A 19553-nucleotide genomic window follows, 5' to 3' on the forward strand; every position below is an offset into this window, starting at 1 on the left:
TTTAGGTAACAGCACTGTACTAAGTGTTGTAAAAGGAATTTGGTAGGACACCTTTTTTGTCTATTGCCAGTATTCTTTTCAAGAAGATTTTAGTCTTTGTCTTTTCAAGCTACAAGGTTGAGGAAGACAGTTGCCACCAATAGGACTCAATGCCAGTAGGACTCACACGTTGAGTTACTCATGAATTGTTGGAATCCCTTCTTTAACACATTATTTCTCCTTCACCTCACCTTACTCCTCTGTTCTGTCTTCTTCCTCCTTCTCCTCACCACCATCACCATCACCACTGGCATTTATATAGCATTTGCAGGTTTGCAAATTGCTTAACAAATGTTTTATCCTCACAACAACCCTGGGATCAGTGGCTATTATTATCCCCATTTTACAGACGAGGAAAGTGATGCAGGCATGTTAAGTGACTTGCCTAGGGTCATACAGCTAGTAAATGTCTGAGGCAGGATTTAAATCAGAGGTTTCCAGAGCCTAAGCACTGCACTCTATCTACAATACCTACCCTCTTTTAGGTATCTCTTTAGGGTATTTATCATTTTTTTGAATGGTTTTGCTCATCAACATTTTGGAAATCTCAGAACCTCTTTTTTCTTTTCTTCCCCTGCCCCATCCCTCACCCCAGCCTATTCCTTAAAGAAACAGAATGAAGCATCCGATGATCCCACACATTCAATTTTTTAAAGAGCTGAGTTCTAGAATGAATATCCTACAAGTATTTGTTATAGGCCGTGTTAAGATTGTATACCAGCTTGCCATAAGAAATCTTCATAGAGAAGTGCTGATAAATTAACATGAGTCAAGCCAGGTTATTACTGAGGTTACTCCATGTTTCACTGTTGTTTCTTGTTTGATTCTTAGACATTCTTGTAAATGGTCTTCATAATTAAGCGTTAGGAACTGAAGATGTGATTTTTAGATGACTTTTTCCTTCTCTTTGGAAGTCATAAAAGGAAATCTGTCATCTGATCATTGTCATTGTTAATAAACCTGTTATTTAATCATTACAGATCTTCCCTGGATATTCACATTTAATGTGAAATTTTATCCTCCTGATCCTTCACAACTGACTGAAGACATCACCAGGTACTTGCATTCTAGAATAAATTTCACTTTGAAACTAAAAAATGTGACACTGTTCAATTCTGAACTTTAGAGAAATGGGAATCATTCCAGAAGTTTTAAAAAGACAACTTTTTAGTAGATACTTTTATTCAGAAATTTCTTTGGAACATAAGATAAAATAAATACCTTTAAATTGCTGAACATCTTAAGACCTTAAAATTTTTTTTTCTCTTTTTTCATTATTGTACCTTATATGTTCCTTTGCTATATAGTATTATTATATTACTGTCCATTAATATTCAAAGCTGATATTGCTGATACTATGGTTTCTTTTGCCAGACTTTCCATCAAGAATAGAATCCAAAGGTTCATTTTTTTTTTGTAATTCAGTGATTTTCATTGAACAATTAATATGTTCTTGCCTCTATTCTAATGACATGTCAGAGGTCAGGAATGGTTCATTTAGTTTTTTTTAATTCCTATAGTGTAGAAGAGAAATCCAATGGAGAGATTTAGTAATTTAGATGTCTGCCATATGATCATTCGGAGGCTGATGGCCCAGATATTGTTTTCTGACGATTGCCCAAGTCACTAATAGCCTTTTCTTAACTACCTACTTGCAATTTGAAAAGATGGTGGCCAAGAAGGTTGTAAAGTTTCTTTTTCTGGAGATTTTTTACATAGGATGCATTGTCATCAGGTTGCAGTAGTAATAGTGAGGGAAGGGGAATAACTCCTTTACCTTCCAAAGTAATCTTTCTTTCCCTTTCTTTCTGGTAAGCTTATTTTAAATATCATGCAGTACTAAGTCACCTTAAAAATTCCATAAATAAAACATATCTTGTTTTGGTATAGTAGAAAAGGTATAGGATTTGGAGTAACAGGCTATGGAGTTTGAATCTTGACTTAAATACTTGCTACTGTGTGATGAATGCAATTCATAACTCTGGACTTGTTTCTTTTATAAAAAGGAGGGAATTAGACTAGAGAAGGTATCTGAGGCCTTTTTTGGGCTTTAAGAGGATATAAGCTTAGAACAGGGGTCCTTAACTTAGAGTCCAAGGACCCCCAAGAAATCCCAGGATAGATGTCAGGGATGTCTGTGAACTAATTATTATTATTTGATGGTTGAATTCCCTAACAACTAGATCCTGTGGTTTTTGTTTCTCAATCTGAATATTGAGTTTTGCTTTATTTAGAGACAATTTTGTTTACCATTCGTGATGTTGGGTGACTAGGTGGTGCAGTAGATAGAGTGCCAGCCCTAGAATCAGGAAGACTTATCACCCTGAGTTCAAATCTGGCCATAGACACTTACTAGCTGTGTGACCCTGGGCAAGTTCACTAACCCTACTTTGTCTCAGTTTCTTCCTTTGTAAAGTGAGCTGGAGAAGGAAATGGCAAACCACCCCAGCATCTTTGCCAAGAAAACTCCAAATGGGGTCACAGAGGCATACATGACTGAAAAGACTGAACAACAACTTCTCAGTACATTTTTCTTTTTCATTTCACTTTAGCAAACATTTGTTAACTACTTGCTGTGAGTTAAGCACTGGGAATTTTTTTTTTCTTCTGAATAGCTCTTGTGATTTCTTTGGTGTGCAGAACTCCAGGTGAAAAAATTTTCTTCATCAGTGCAAATCTGTGTCTGCTGTACAACTTACAGTCTTTGAGTTTGCCTTGGGGCACTTAGAGGTTAAGGGGCCTTGCCCAGAGTCACACAGCAAATAGGAATCCCTCCTAAGTTCAGGGCCAACTCTCTATTTATGCTACAATGCCTCTTAGTAATTGGGATACAAAGTTTAAAATTGATACTGACGTCAAGTTTATATTTTACTGGGGAGCTGGTTTAGAGATGTGTGCCACTAAGTAAATGCTGAATTTATACACAGTAAGCACAAAATACAAATTGGGAAGGGAAAAACTAACAACTAGGGGAATCAGGAAAGGCCCCATGTAAGCAATTGACCATTGAGTGGAGATTGAAGGGAAAGAGAGTTGATTCCGAGAGGCAGAACTAAGAAAGGAGATCATTCGAGCAAAGGGGGAGAGCCAGCACGGAGTAGTGGAGGTGGGAGACGGAAGGTGGTCTAGTGGGTAGGACAGCAGGTAGGACAGTTTGGCTTGGAAACAGGATAGTGAGGAGGCATGATAAAATCAAATGCTTCTCAACTCTTTATTTTCTCATTCCAGAGTATATTCCTCTACTTCTACTTCGAGATCCCTTTCTTCCTTTTCATGTCTTTGTCTTTCTTTTTTCTGGAATTCTAATGTAATTTTCTTTATATGTAATGCAGTGGGATTTTATCGGATATAAATTTCATTTTCACTTCACCCCAACCAAATTTCCAGGGCACCCTACAGCACTCTATTGAGAGCCTTTAAATGAAAAACAAAACAAAGCAGCAACCTGTTCCAATGCACCTTACAGTAATTTTGCCTTTCACGCAACAAGGTCGCTGAAAACAAGAGTCAGGAGAAGCCCTTTGGTATTATTCAAAAAAAGTAGTACTAATAGCCCTGAAAACAAGAATCAGAAGAAGTCCTTTGGGCTTCCTGAAGCAGAGTAGTAGATGGGGGGAGGCGGGTAGGGAAGCAGGACAACCCCACTGGGTATTTTGTTGGAGTAGTTGAAAACCACGCCAAGCTGCTGATGAGGAGTGGAGTGAGCTGGAAGTCCAATTCCAGCCTTCTCAGAGGGGAGAGCGGGCTGATGGAGGTGGTGTCAGTTAAGGCTTGAGTTAGCAGCCTGGTGCTGCATTTAGAAGTAGTGGATTAAAAATAGCAGATTACTAATATGAGACTTGGAGTTTTTCAAAGTGCTTGAAATATATTACACTGCACTGAAGCCCTTTATGTATCAGTCTCTATTTGCATAAATATATATTTGTGTGTACACACATACAGACACATATGATATCTAGGCCTTTTATGTCATTTCTTAGGGAACTCCCAGTGAGGAAACTCCCTCTACCCTTTTAAAGAAATACCTGGTGCATTGAAGGAAAGGTTAAATGATTTGTCCAGGCTCACACAATGAGTATATGTTATACTGGAACATGGTTCTTCAAGACACCAGTGCCTGCTCTATCTGTTATACTCTCTCTGCTGACATCCAGTCCAGCATCTTCATTTGCCTTTGAGATATGTCTAATTGGACATCCGGTAGACATCTTAAGTTGTTATTTCTGAAACCAAACTCACTATCTTTTCCCCTAAATCCTACCCCCTCACCCCTACCTGTTACTGTTATGATTCCCTATTACTGTGGAGGGCAACACCATCCTCCCCATCCCTCAGATTTGTGACCTGGGTGTCATCCTTAATTCCTTATTCTCTCACCTACCTCCATTTCCAAGCTAGTTGCCAAGGCCTATCAATTTCACCTTTGCAACATCTGTCAAGTATACCCCCTTCTCTTCTCTGGCACTGCCACCTTTCTGCTACAGGCCCTCATCATATCATCCCTGGACTCTTGAATAGCCTGCAGGTTGGTCTGCCTGCCTCAAATCTGTCCCCACTCCAGTTCATTCTCCATTCAGCTACTAAAGTGATTTTCCTAAAATGCAAGTGCAAGCATGGTCTCTACTTAATAAACTCTGTTGGCTTCTTATTACCTCCAGGATCAAATACAAAGTCCTCTGGTACTCAAAGGCCTTCAATACCTAGTCCCCTTCTACCTTTCCAGTCTTCTTATGCTTTATTCCCTGACACATACTCTTTGATCTAGGAATGCTGGCCTCCTGTCTGTTCCACAAACAAGACACTTCATCTCTCAGCTCCAGGGATTTTCTCTGGCTGTCCCCCAGGCTTAGAAGGCATGCTCTGCTCTGCCTTGCCTTTAAGTCTTAGCTAAAATCCCATTTTTTCCTGGAAACCTCTTCGAATCCTTTTTGATTCTAGTGCCTTCCCTCTTTTAATTATTTCCTATTTATCCGGCATATAATTTGCTTTGTATGTATCTGTTTATATATTGTCTTCCCTGTTAGTTTCAACTTCACAGTCTATCTTCTGCCTCTTTTTGTATTGCTAGTGTCTGGTACATAATAGGCACTTAATAAATATTTATTGATTGATTATGCTATGCTGTCTCCCTAATAATAATAATAATAATAATAAATAGCAAAAATGGTAGCCAGCATTCATATAAGCATTAAGGTTTGCAAAGTACTTTAAAAATATTATCTATTATCTCATTTTATCCTTACAATAACCCTGGGAAGTAAGTGCTATTTATTTTATATCACCACTTTACAGATGAGGAAACTGAGTCAGAGAAGGGCTGTATATCTGTATCTCTATATCATTTCTCTGCTAGACAAGAAGATGATTACAATATTTTCTTGGCGTTGACTTATGTGAGGTTCATCATTCTAATTGTGAATGGTGTGGGTGTGTCTGTATGTTTAAGTCAGCTTTCTTTGAGGCTTTGCACATGGAGAGCTTGTCTCATAAAACAATTGTTTTCTCATTTTTCTTTGCTTATAGGTCTTAGGAAGAAGATAGCTTTGTAAATTTGCTATATATTCATTTGACACAATTTGCTGAGGCCTATTCTTGCCTCCTTTTCCTGTCAGACATTGACCATGTATAAGTACCCAAGGGGGCTGTGATGTTAGTATGAATTACCGATGATGCAGATGCCTCTCCAGGAGTGTGTAAAAGGCTATGCATCTTGACTTTCCTGGCTTGTAGCTGAAGCAGGGGAGATGCACCATTACTAATCCAGCTCTGATCTGGATTTGCTTCAGCTAGTAAATAATGGCCTTTTTAACTGCATAGTAAGCTGTTGGAGCATTGAATCCGACACGCTGACATGCATAGAATACAGAGCTTCTAAGCAAGAGTGCTTTTAAATAATGGACCTTAATTAGGGCTCTGTAAACCAACACCCGCCCTGTATACATACACACTCCCTGCTGTAAATTGTTGGGGGATTAAAATCTCTTGGTTATAGTTATTTTATAGTATCAGTAAGTGCTTTGGGTCTTCATGTAAATGGGCTTGTTGAAAAGCAACTCTGTCAGCAATTAAAAGAGTTTTACTTCGGAACAGTACACTGAAGGCCTGGTTTATGGGCAATGTCTGTGCAGTCCTGAAAGGAGCCACTTGCTTGTCTGTCCTTTGTTAAATTATTGGTTCCTGTGCTTCATGCATCTGTGTGTGATTTTTGCAGTGTAGAGCACACCTTCTCTGTCTATCAGAAAATCGCTAGCTAGTCAGTGTGACTGCAGCAGAGCATACATGAAAGGGAATAAAATGAAATAAGATTGGGAAGGTAGGTGGCAGCTATGTTGTAGAAGGCTTTAAATGTCAGAAAGAGGAGTTTGTATTTTATCAAACAGGCAATGGTACAGACTGGGGTACATGGCTGGGGAGCCTACTGCTTCTAGGCTACATTTGGCCCTCTAGGTCCTCAAGTGCAGCCCCCGGATTCAGTAAAAGGGTGCTTGAAAACCGATTTCTTGCCTTGGTGCCTATGCAGAGCCTATCCTCATGTTTGGAATACTTTCCTTCTCACTCTTTCCAAGTGTACCATAGGACTTCTAGCTTCCTTTCAAAGCACAGTGCAAGCATCACCTCTGGTACAAAGGTTTTTCCTGTTGTTCCCTTTTGGGATTGAGGGAGATAATGCTCTTGATGCTCTCTCTTACTTGACTTTGCTTTCTGTAGAAGTTGTACTTACTTATCAATGCACATATTTTATCCTCCCTGGGAAGCTCCTAGCGGGTAGAGGTTTGTTTGGGGGCTTTTTATTCCCAGTGCCTATTATTATTATTTCTGGTGTGAACATTTGTTCTTAATGTAGTCATGTTTGAAGAATATTATTAGAATTCTGTAAGTACTATGAAAATAAGTGATTTTCTTTTTTTTCCCGCCATAGATATTTCCTGTGCCTTCAACTTCGACAGGATATTGCTTCTGGCCGCCTCCCCTGTTCTTTTGTGACTCATGCTCTCCTTGGTTCATATACACTGCAAGCTGAGCTTGGTGACTATGACCCAGAGGAACACAGCAGTGATTACATCAGTGAATTTCAGTTTGCACCCAATCAAACTAAGGAGATGGAAGAGAAAGTAATAGAGCTGCACAAAACTCACAGGTCTGTTCACTTTTGTGCTGGAGAGGGAACGTGGTTAGGGTTAATTCTACTTACATACAATTAGCTTAATATCTAAATACTGACAAATGGGATATTTTGGCAGAATGTTTACATTTTACCTACGAATGTCTTAAGACTATCTGACCAACTCCTTATAAATGGAGAAAAAATCATAATGAATTTTTTTGAAAAAGCTAACTGCATCCTTCATGTATTTTACTTTTGTATTCATTTACATACATCCTCTACTTAACCTTAGTAACAATATTGTTTCAAGTATTTAATTTTAAATTTGTTAAATAGACTTTGATAGATTACAAATGTTCAATAGATGTGGTATACGAAACATAAACGGCTCATATATGTGGGTGTGTATACGTATATACACACATATATACATACACACATACACACACACATGCATACATATATATTTGATGGCCTTTTGTCTTGGCCAAGGAGGACCAGAAATAAAGATTCCTGAGGAAAATTCTCTCTTGGTGCCTTGGGTTCTTGACCCTCGGTTCTTGAAGACTGTGTTAGCAAATTGTAACCTCAGGCAGAAACTAAAGTTTGTCTCATGCTTTGAAAGGCTTTGAGTAGTATTGAGTAGTATAGATTTAGTTCAAGGACCAATTTCATGAGATAAAGAGATTCATCTCCAGTAGGTCAGCCATTAGGTGATGAATTCTTTGGGAATGACAAAGGCAAGTGGTAGCCCTTAGTACTGTGCAGCTTTCTGGTGGTGGTGGAATAGTAGAAAATAGGGTTCAAGGTGTGCTAGGTAAGAATCACACAGCTTTTAGGAAAGCTATAAACATTTACTATAGACATTGTACATGTGAGATCTTTGACTAATGACTAGCAAATTGGTATTCTTTTAGAAGAAATGAATCACATCATATTGCTGTTTCTGTGATCAATGAAACCAGAAGACAAAAGGAAGTTGTAGTTGAAGGGAAAGATGCTTTATTGCCTCTTCTTGGAGAGTCATGCTGGAGAGTTCCTGGAGAGTTTTGCCATATGTCCAAATGTTGAACACACTTCTATTTTGTCTTTCAATGCTCACAATGCGCATAACCAAGAACAGCATAATGGGAAACGTACCTTCTCCATCACCATCTATGGCAAAGAATAAATTGGAAGAGAAATTACCCTATCAACCAAAAAAGACAATTGAGGAAACATCAATAACTTCTGACGCATGTGTCTACTTTCTCATCTTTATAAAATCTGATAGTGATCTACACGTGTAAGGATTCTTAATTAAAGTGAGAATGGAAAAAGGCAGGGTATTTCAGTTTTATGCAGAAGATCATATCTTCACAGTTACATATTTGACTGAAAGATGTAGATATTACAAGATCACCATGTGCTTTATTCTGAATTTCAAAAAAAAAAGCATGTTTTAATCAGAGTAAAATGTAAAAGTAAGCAGAACTTCATCTTTTTTCTGTCACAGGCCTCTCCCTCAACCTCCTTCTCCTCTGGCAGGCTAGTAAAGCCTTTGAACCCTTTTAAATGTACAAAATAAAATGCATAGGACTACAAAGGAAACCAATTAAATTGAAATCCAGGTACCAAAATATCTTAAAAATAAGTTCATGGATTTTCCTTAGAGGCTGCAGCAAGAAATCTCTCATGCATTTGTTAAGATCTTACAAGGATCCTTTATAAATGCCACCTCTGTTTAACAAGTGCCTAAGTATTAACATCAAGGTAGGACTGACAATGGGAGATAAATTCTAACAGAGTATTTTCCACAGCCATGGAGAATGAGTCCAAAAGGAAGAAGTAGTCATCGTAGAAGATGGTAGAGTTCTCCAAATGATGCTTTTTTTGCAGATGATGCCATACCATCAACCCCAGAAGTGCTTTCCCCATGAGATCCATGACTACTTGAAAGAACTTGTCCTAGTAATACATACATTACACAGTAAATAGGTTTAAAAGGTCTGTTGTCCTGTGACATGTAGCTAGATGTCCTGTCTATTGAATTAGTATATCACTAATATCATTTTACATATCTGAAACAGGCACTATAGATGAGTAGGAAGAGGAAACATAGTTGGATTGCAGTTGGGAATTGGCAGTGTGCTTAATAATCCCTAGTGGCTACCTGATATGAAAACCTCTCTTTTTAAAGCAGATGTTTCCCCAGTGATGCAGTATGTTCTGAATCTTAGAATAGCACAATTTCAGAAGAATCAAAATTGTAGGAGACAGAGGAGTCCGCAGGGAGGTGTATGTTGGGCACAAGGCTGCTCTATATTTCCAACGTTAATTATCATAAATATATAGAATGGGGGGCAGCTAGGTGGCGCAATGAGTAGAGCACTGGCCCTGGAGTCAGGAGGACCTGAGTTCAAATCCAGCCTCAGACACTTGACACACTTACTAGCTGTGTGACCTTGGTCAAGTCACTTAACCCCAATTGCCTGTCCTTCCCCCCTGCAAAAAACAAAACAAAAACAAAACAAAAAAAAAACAACAGAAAAAAAAATAAACATATGGAATGGAATGGAGAAGGCCTGTCACTAGAAAAGGAGGTAGGCTGGTCTTTGAATGAGAGACAACAGATAGACAAGCCTGACTGCTGCACTGATACCATAAAATGTAAAGAGACCCATAAGAAGGCTTCTAACAGTTGGTTGATCTCTCTGGAGGATCTGTGAAAAGAGGACATTAATAAGAATTCCACTAGAGGAGAATGTGTTGTCTTCCTTGACTGAGGTAGTGCACATGTCATTGTATAATTATAGATCCCCCTAAATACCAAGGAGTGCTGTGAATTGAAGATTTTGTACCCCTAGAAGTAGAAGAGTTTAAGAAGTTTGGAGGGTTTTGTTTTTGTTTTTGTGTTTTTTTTTTAAACAACACTTCAGCAGCAAAGAGAATAATCTGTGGTAATTGACACTGGCATTTATTTAAGTAATATAGGATCTTGAGTTTCACTTATGATATGCCCATGATAATAATAACCTCATTTATATAGTGACTCCATGTTTTCTAAATTTTCAGATATATTACATTCGAACTTCAGAATAGCTTCAAAAGGGCATTTGGCTACTGAAAACACATCTTGAACAATCCACATTCATTTATTTATCTCTTTTTTTATAGTTTTAAAAAATTACTGTGATCTTACTTTGGGATATCTATGAGTAATTATGTCATCAAATAATGTAATTGAGAACAAAATTAAGGACTTAGAATTTGCTCACCTAGGACAGATTAAAATAAAAGCAGTCAGTTAAGTTGGACTTGGATGACTTAATGAGGTTTTGTTTTCCATAAGGCGATAGTAAAACACAGCTTCTTCAGGCAATTGTGAATATGGCCTTTTTTTTTAAACAAAACAAGCAAAAAAATCAAAACTTTGTTTAGGATGTCCTAATAAGGAAAAAAGGTTAAAGTGTAGGGAAAACATGATTTGTATACATTTCTCTAAAATTGAAAAGTGTTTTTTTGGTCATGGATTTTATTCACATTTTTTCCATTAATAAAATAATATTTTTCCTTGTGACTCTTAGGGGCTTATCTCCAGCACAAGCTGATTCTCAGTTCTTAGAAAATGCAAAGAGACTTTCCATGTATGGTGTAGATCTACATCATGCCAAGGTATTGTAAACCTATTTTTAAAAGTTTCATTATGAATGTGATGTTCTTAAAAAGGCAATTCTGGATTTAACCTCCTGCTCCTTATTGAACCGTTTCTTATAACAAAGAAGAACAGTTAAAAAAACCAACCAATACAGTGACCTTGTCTGAGATCATGTGCTAAATTTTGTACCCTTAGTCCCACTATCTGCCATGTGGTTTAATCTTCTTTTCTGTGACTCCACAATTGATCATTGCAATTAATCAGTGTGTCTGCCTTTTACGGTTATTTTTATTGACCTTATTATATTTACTGTGTGCATTAGACTCTTGTTTCCGTTTACTTGACCTTGTATCATTTCATGCAAGTTTTCCCACGTTTTCTCTGAATTTCTTATATTCATCATCTCTAAATGGGATAATGATATGCTATCACATTCTCAAACCACGTTTTTTAGTTGCACCCTAATCATTAAGTATCTGTTTTTTCCCATTCTTTTGATAAGCACAAAAAATGTGGCCGAACTATTCTCCCTCCTTCCTTTCTTTCCTTTCCTTCCTTCCCTTCCTCCCTTCTTTCCTCCCTCCTTTCCTTCCTTCCTCCCTTCCTTTTTCTCTTCTTCCTCCCTTCCCTGCCTCTCCCACCTTTCCCCTTGTGACACATACCCAGTAGTCAGATATCTGGGTTATAGAGCATAAAGACTTTTCTTACATAAATAACAAATTGTTTTCCCTAATGGTTATACTATTTCATAATTCTGCCGACCGTATCCTATTGTACCTGTTCTTATACAACACCATCCATTTCTGTTATCTATCATCTTTGCCATAGAAATCTATTTTGAAAACTGTGTGCACTAATGTGTAACCTAGCACCCCACTCCTCAGGCTCTTATTTGAAGGGCAAAGTACTGGAGCTTTGAAATAAACTAAGCAGCCATAAAGAATTTGGGTGCAGGGGAGGGAATAAGCGTTTCTCTAGTGCCTAACACATGCTAGGCTCTGTGCTAATCACTTTAATTGATTTAGATATTTTTTTAAAAAATGAAAAAAAACCAATATGTGAACCCAGGATATTGAATTGTATATGTGAGTGGCCATAGCATTGAAAGGGACCAGATCACTTTCCTCTTTCTTTTCCCACTATAAATCATGCTTCTTTTCTACATCTCTTCCCTTTCTACAAGTCCCCACTATTTCTTCTGAAACCACTGGCCTCCAAATTCTTTTGTTCTGGGTCTCTTTTTGGTAAGTTCCTATGACTCCAGTTCTTACGTTATCCCTGCCAGTTTCTGTATGCCTTTGCCTTTTCCCCAACCCTGTACCTTTGCTCTACAAATTAGATAAGAGGTCAGAAGATAATCATCAGTGTCATGGATGTAAGCCTTCTCCAAAGAGCTTCCGGATATTGTGAGTTAGCATCTGGTGGTGTAGAAAGTGTAATAAATTTAGAATCAGAGGACCTGGGTTTCATTCTTTTCTGTCTCATTTTTAGTAGCTCTGTGACCTCTCTGAGCCTCAGTTCCTTCAGTTGTAAAATTAGGGAGACATCTAAGGTACTTTCCAATTTTAAATTCACCCTCCTATGAAAAATCCTCTTTTCTTTACTAGAGTTCTTTTTAATTTTGCATTTTTGAAAATGAGTGATGTGTCCCTAGGTATGAGCAAGAAGGCATTTGAGTAAGGGGAAACATGGAAGATGGAAACCTCTCCCAAATACCATGTAAATTTTTGTTCTGGAAAGTGGGGCTCAAACTTATCTCTTCATTACCTCATCAACTCAATGCGGTATGTGAAGAAAACAACCACACAAGTATAAGAGCTCATGTTGTAGAAACTGGAAAGAACGTATATAGGGTGCTTTAAAATGGTGTCCTTGAATTGACTCACCGGGCATCCTTTGGAGGGTCTGGGGCTTCTCTATACTTTAATGTCATTATTTCTCTACTCCCTTTTATACTAACAGTTCCTGCCTATCAAAGTCACTTATTAACTTAGAATAGTAACATTCATAGAACCACAAGAGGTCAGTAGAAATAAAGAAGGTTTAGCTGAAATCAAATTGCCATTAGGAATGTCAAATATCATCGTATTGCACATCTTCAGGATGCTGAGCTCATATGGAAATGGTTTAGTACAATCCTTCACATAAGAATTGCTTTCTCATTTATGATGAGACCACAATTTATCTCTTCATTCAACAAGCATTAAACACCTTTTATGTGCAGAACACTACACTAGACATTGGGAAAAAATGCAAAGTTTGGACAAAATACAGTTTCCACTGGTATGGAACTTGCTATCGAGCATATGCAAAATTAAATTAAAAGTACTTTAGAGAGTTGAAGAACAGAGAGCTCCCTGAGATGAAAGGTTGGGTGGTGGGGTGTGTCAGTAGGACTCTGTAGGAAGCTCAGGGAAGGCTTCATAGAAGCAGACCTTTAATTTGGGCTTTAAAAGATGAGTAAGAACTTAATATTTGCATAGATAACCTCTTGCTTCTCTGGTCCTAACAAGTAATTTTGGGCAGCCTAATCTGGGACCAAGTGGTGTTGTACAGGGCTTCTTCTCTTTTATCTCTGCTCCTAGTATTTCTGGGACTTCTTGATGATTCTCTTCCAGGAGAGTGAAAAACCCACCATATGGGTTAGATTCCCTCCCCCCCCCCCAAAAAAAAACCACTGTTCAGATGGATGGTTTAGTGCATTTTTAAGTATACATGAATTATAAAAGTATAATTAAAGAGAAAACATTTGGCAATCAGTAGTCATGAAATGCCCTCCCACTACATTTTTTTCAATGCCAGATTCAAATATGAGTTTTAATGTATTGGATTAAGATTGAGACTAGTGATAGCTTTGGTATTCAGTTCATTTTGCGTTTATGTTGTAAGGAACAGCACATGTATCTTGTCACTAATTGATTTTTAATATGTGATGGCTCTGGGTAATTTAGTTTAGTTTATGTGTTTTTAATGAAATCTAAGTCTCTTGCTTTATGAAGTATTAATGAATGATGTATTTACAGGATTATACATCTTGTATCTCATTTTGTCTCAACTTTTTTGGTACCTTTAAATCTTTTGGACTGATAGTTATTTCAGATTGCCTTCCTTTTTCAAACAAAAGCCTTAGAGGGAAGCCAGTATTAGCGAACTCAAAAATAGTTATCAATCCTTTAAAATGTACCAGCCAAAGGAACGTTGTAATGACAAGTGGATGTCAGCACTGTATTACTGGTGACCTGCTTGGAAGGATTTGGGGATTCCATTACACTAGGGGAAATTGCAGCTCTCAGCTTGCCTTGAAGGGAAGTTTGGAATGAATGATTGTTTTTGCAGAATGTAATACTGAGATCATCCCATACCTGTCAGCCAGAATGATTCATTGATGGTTTAAAAAAAAGACACTGAAAACCCTCTACCAAAATGACTGAATTCAGAGTCAGTGCTGCCAAGCATCCTTTTTGTCACCTTGCCATAGGAGACTGGTATATATATTCCAACAAAGCACACATTTTGGCTTCTTACCCCTTCTCTGTGGAAAATCTAGCTCCATTCTCCCTTCTATCCCTCTTCCATCCATTCTTGCCCTCTTAACCCTTACAAAGGAGTTCAATAATTCACTCACCCCATGCCTCTTAAAGAGTAGTAAGACCTGAGATTACATTGCAGCAATTCTTTGAAAAATAAAATATGATCCTTGAAAATGGATAGATTCTAGGATATGCCGTGTTCTCTGTGGTCTCAATCTGTTTGTCTGCTCTTGCTATTATTTAAAGGTAAAATCTATAAAAATTACCATTTCTGTTTTTAGCTTTAAAGGACTAGTTAACCAAATGACCATGTATCTAAATGAGATAACATATGTAAAGCCCTTTGCAAACCTGAAAGCACAATATAAATACTAGCTGTTATTATTACTGTTATTACAACTTTTGGTGTTATTAACCAGCATTTAATACTTTGTGTTTGGTAGGATTCAGAAGGCGTGGACATCAAGCTGGGTGTATGTGCTAATGGACTGCTTATTTATAAGGACAGACTCAGAATTAATCGATTTGCCTGGCCTAAAATCCTGAAAATCTCCTACAAGCGCAGTAATTTCTACATTAAAGTCAGGCCGGCAGAGGTGAGCAGTGTGGAGTCAGTTTTCGTTAATGTATTTAATCAGTTAATTCCTTATTTCTCACTTTTAATTGCTTTTACAGTAAACAAGTTCTTTATATTTAAATCAACTTATAATAATTTAAGTCTAATGAACAGTTGGTCATTTCCCTAAAATAGTTTTTTCCAAAGTTAATCCTTTCTCTAAGTGCATTTGTATAATTAAAAAAGAAATCCATAGGAAAGCAATATAAAAGATATATGAAAGGATTGATAACTTCCAGGGGACGCTGAAATATAACAAGCTTATTTGAGTAGGTTTATATGTCTATGAAGATAGAAAATTCTATTGTTATTCTTACAGTGCACAAGACATCCATCTGGTTATTTTAAGTATGTGGGAACCAGCCTTTTCTCTTTCTCAGTAAAGGAGAATTGCTACTGATAGAAACCTAGAAGCCCTGGTACTGGTCAGTGATGAACTTTTAAATGTGCTAATTTGTTTTGTGGATTCATTCCAGCTGGAACAGTTTGAGAGCACCATTGGGTTCAAACTGCCAAACCACCGGGCTGCTAAAAGGTTATGGAAAGTGTGTGTGGAGCATCATACTTTCTACAGGTAATTTTAGGAGATACAATTGGTGGAATTACTCTGTCAGGAAAGAATATACGGGTTAGCTTAATCTTTCTGAACTGTGTGTGTATCCAAACTTCTCCCTTCATGTTCAGTTGAATATAAAGTAGGTATTATAGTGCATAAATTGCGGGGCCTGGAGTCAGGAAGACTCATTTTCCTGAGTTCAGATCCAGCCTCAGACACTAGCTGTGTAACCCTGAGCAAGTCACTTAACCTTTTCTGCTTCAGTTTCCTCATTTGTAAAATGAGCCGGAGAAGGAAACAACAAACCAGTCCAGTATCCTGGCCAACAAAACCCAAAGTGGGTCACAAAGAGTCAGATACTACTGAAACAACTGAACAACAATAATAAAAATTCACAGTATTTTAATTGACTTAAGAAGTCAGTAAGTTTTTTTTTAAAGCTCTTAGTATTTTTGAATCATTGGCTTTACTCTCTTTTGTTGAAGGAATATCCTGAGACCCAAAAGAGTATTCCTCTTGCCAGCCAGGGGAAAAAAAAACAAACAAAAAAACCCAACTGACTACTAAGTAATGAATTTGTTTGATAATGATGGCATGTGCTACTACCATCCAATACCACTTTATTCAAGACTCAGGATTTCTGGTCAAAAATCTATCGAATTCTTTTGGAGTTATTTCTGAGGCAAGTTTGTTTGCCTCCATAGGTGATATAAAGTCTTAGATATTTTTGTCATGACAACTACAGTGAAGAAGTAGAAGTGATAGACTTCTTACATGTCCCCTTTCTCCACCCAGTGCCCCTGTGAAACCTATTTTGAGAATTTATTTGTAAATATCAATTTAGGATCCCAAACGTTGTAAAAAAAATCTTTCATTTAAACATTTTTTTTGGTAAATTTGACTGGATTTCCTATAACAGAAATTTTAATTTTTGTATTTTTTTTAAAAAATCTATTTAAAGGGGGCACTTTTTTTAAAGCCATGGATTTCTTTTAAAAATAATAGCACTTTTCACTCAAAGGCAGTTAGAAAGCAAGTAGGTTTTTCCTTTGATATCATCAGACAGAATACAATGCTACTTTATGCGCACATGGATATTATTTACTAGAGGGATGCTTTCTGAAAATTTTCAAGTCATATTTTATTGGAGTATATGAAATTGAAGAAACAAGGAATTTTGCATGTTGATACTAAATTGCCCTGTAGTAATTAGCCAGTTTCTTACATAACAGTTTTTAAATGGTGGCACTGATGCCAATATATGTGACAGTGACTTTATTAATCAATAGGATTTTTGAAAGCCCTTTTATTTCTTTTTCATAAGAATCTTTAGTTGCTAAGTCTTATGCCAATTTAAATATGTACTTTAAGAAATGAAATATGTACAAGTAGATTTCTTTTTTAAGTCTTATTCCTTTGCTCTTCTTGCTCAAGGAATTGTTTTAGTCCATATGAATTTCAGTAATTTTATTTTGATTATAATATCTTGGAGTAATTTTCTGGCTGATAGATATTTTTTATCGCAATGTATAACAAAGAGGGCCTAGGAGTTAAAGATTTCTTATCTGAAGAAAACAAATGTTTTGTGATCCAAAAAGGATAAATATTTTTGATTCCTGCTCTCTCTATATTTTCTAGGAAATACTTCAGATAGGTTTATATTCAATTTGCTCAGCACTTTTTTATTATAGAAGCAGCTAGTCTCTTTCTATGTTCTATTCCGACTGGTTTGTTCTTGTATCGATCAGCCTACCTATTGATTCAAAGGTCTCTGGATACAAGAAAACACTAGGTATAGTTGAGACAGAATTCCCTGGGACCTTGCTATGTCATTAGAAAATTTCTAGTCACATGTATGAGTCACATTCTGGAAGTTTGTACAAGAGAATGCAATATCCATTGAAACAGGAAGCTTCAGAGAGCTTTTTATCTCAGTTTGAAAGACTTTAAATTCAGTTGTCCAGGAGTTACCTCTTTTGTGTTTTCTTTGTGCAAGATGATGACTCACAACTTCATGCAAAACCTAAAAGTTTTCTCTAGAATTTTAGGCCTGAGAATGGATCTGTCATGTTTACAAAATGCCTTTAATAAAATGCACCAAGACAGAATCATTGTAATATGCTTTGAAAAGAAAACCAATTTTCCTGACCAATGTAAAGAACTTGCATAGAAGTGACATTGTAGGTTGTATAGGATTCTCTTTATTTTCGCATGGGTCTTTAGATTCAAGTTTTTACCTGATCGTGCATCCTGACCTGTGTAGGTTGTATTCTACTGCCTCCCTCCATAATTGAAAGGATTTCTTTGTGTTTTTTTTTTGTATGACCATTTTTCCTATTTAAACTATTGTATGATTATACTTAATTATGGTAGGATTCCAATATTAAATGGAGGAATTATGACTCAGAATCACCTGCTTCTGTCTTAACAAAAGAGAAAAGGGGAGAGAGAGAGAGAAAAAAACAGAAATAGATGGAAAGAGGATACAGTTCTAGACCTAGACTATGTTGGAAACACCTAAAAAGAAAAACTAATATAATATTTATAAATGTCTTAGAATTTCCCTTGTGGTTAATTTGAAAGCTACTTAACAAGTAATAATCAAGTACGTATTTTGTGACTTGGGTGAAGGAGACAACAGTGGCAGATGGCATCTGAGTGATATAAGATCAGGAAGAGGAGAAAAGAGGGAAGTCTTGAAGAGTGACCCTAATTTTTTTCAGTGAAATATAAGGCAAGGTTTGTAGCTTAGAGGATGAGGAGAGTGGGAGCCATTGGAGTGTGAGAGAGAGACTGAGAAAGTTTGAAAAAGCTGTTGTGGTAAGTGGAGTAGTGATTAGATGGGGTGTGTATGTCTTGCCACAGTCAGGCCCCCATTTAGATTATTTAACCTAAATTTTTAGTGGACCCAGTCATCATGGTTTTATGATTTTTTCCAGCTGTATCCAGGAACATGGAAGTGGGAGTAGATGGTAGGAGTATACCAAGCTTGGGGCTTGGAAAGGCATTCAGTAGGATTAAGGAACTGAGGGATCCAAATGTAGAGTATAGAGTAGAATTAAATTCACCAAGTGGTCTTTATGGGGGAGGGAAAAGAGTGTAGCAAGTACAGGGCTGTGTGGCTTGGAAAGAACTAAAGTGTGGCGGGGTTGGTTGTCATAGTGGGAGGAAAAACAGGATTAGGGGTTGAGAGGCAAAGGGAAAGATGAGATAATAAAAGATTTTGATCAGATAAAAGAACTTGGAGTTCATGAACATGAGACTAACCCATTTCTGTGTGATGGCAAGATCAAAGGTATGCCCTCTTCTATGTATGGTTCCCTAGTATGGGATCAGGAGTTAGGGTAGTGAGAGACTGTGAGCTGGACACTCAATTTATTGAGGAAGGAAGGAGAGTGTCTTGGGGGTCCATATATAATAACTCCTGGCATCTTGATTGAATGATAAATATGGATTGAATGAACTTTGCAAGGAGTATTCCAAAACCCTCCAACATGGTCATTCAGTCAAGGTATAGGAGAGAAAATACAACAGGAGCTGGAAAGAGTGGCCAGGGATGCCCTGTCTTCCGGATTCAGTCAGGTCTTGGCATGTGCCAGAAGCTTGAAGGAATGAGAAATGAGAAGATTTAAAGTGAAAGCAAGTTTATTAACTATGTAGGAGTGATTTCAGAGAGCACAATGAAAAGGGATGGATAGTTATAGAGTGGGACTTGAGGGGAAGGGTTGAGGAGGATTGGAGAGGATGAGAGCAGTGAGAGTTTATACAACAGCTAGGAGTTCAGAATCCCTCAGATAGAGAAAAGTATGACAGGGGAGTATGCTAACCATCGAACATTATATTCAGGCAGATTATCAGTTGCTTACTGTATAACACTCTAGATGTAGACCCCTACTTTATTTGATAAGGAGAGATAACCTTAATAGATCTGTGATCTCATTCATGTGTGTACTTCCAGTGATGCAGATTGAAGCCCACCTGTGCCTTCTCATCCCATTCATCTCATCTGTACTCTTTTAGAAATTTTTTATCAGGGGCCTTCTTCTTCGTCTCTTGACATTGTATGGACG

At 37.3% G+C, this 19553-nt stretch overlaps 1 protein-coding gene across 11 annotated transcripts in view; it reads left to right on the forward strand.

Annotated features, from left to right (window-relative positions):
• EPB41L2 (erythrocyte membrane protein band 4.1 like 2) overlaps positions 1 to 19553 on the forward strand; it is a 276121-nt gene that overhangs the window by 200182 nt on the left and 56386 nt on the right. For all 11 annotated transcript variants that reach the window (XM_036769361.1, XM_036769356.1, XM_036769355.1 and 8 more), the window contains exons 6-10: positions 1020 to 1095; positions 6959 to 7177; positions 10711 to 10798; positions 14755 to 14907; positions 15404 to 15501. In XM_036769361.1, the coding sequence (XP_036625256.1) occupies positions 1020 to 1095; positions 6959 to 7177; positions 10711 to 10798; positions 14755 to 14907; positions 15404 to 15501 (634 nt within the window). The remainder of the gene's footprint in view (positions 1 to 1019; positions 1096 to 6958; positions 7178 to 10710; positions 10799 to 14754; positions 14908 to 15403; positions 15502 to 19553) is intronic.

This window comes from Trichosurus vulpecula, chromosome 7 (assembly GCF_011100635.1).
Source record: "Trichosurus vulpecula isolate mTriVul1 chromosome 7, mTriVul1.pri, whole genome shotgun sequence".
Lineage (NCBI taxonomy): Eukaryota > Metazoa > Chordata > Mammalia > Diprotodontia > Phalangeridae > Trichosurus > Trichosurus vulpecula.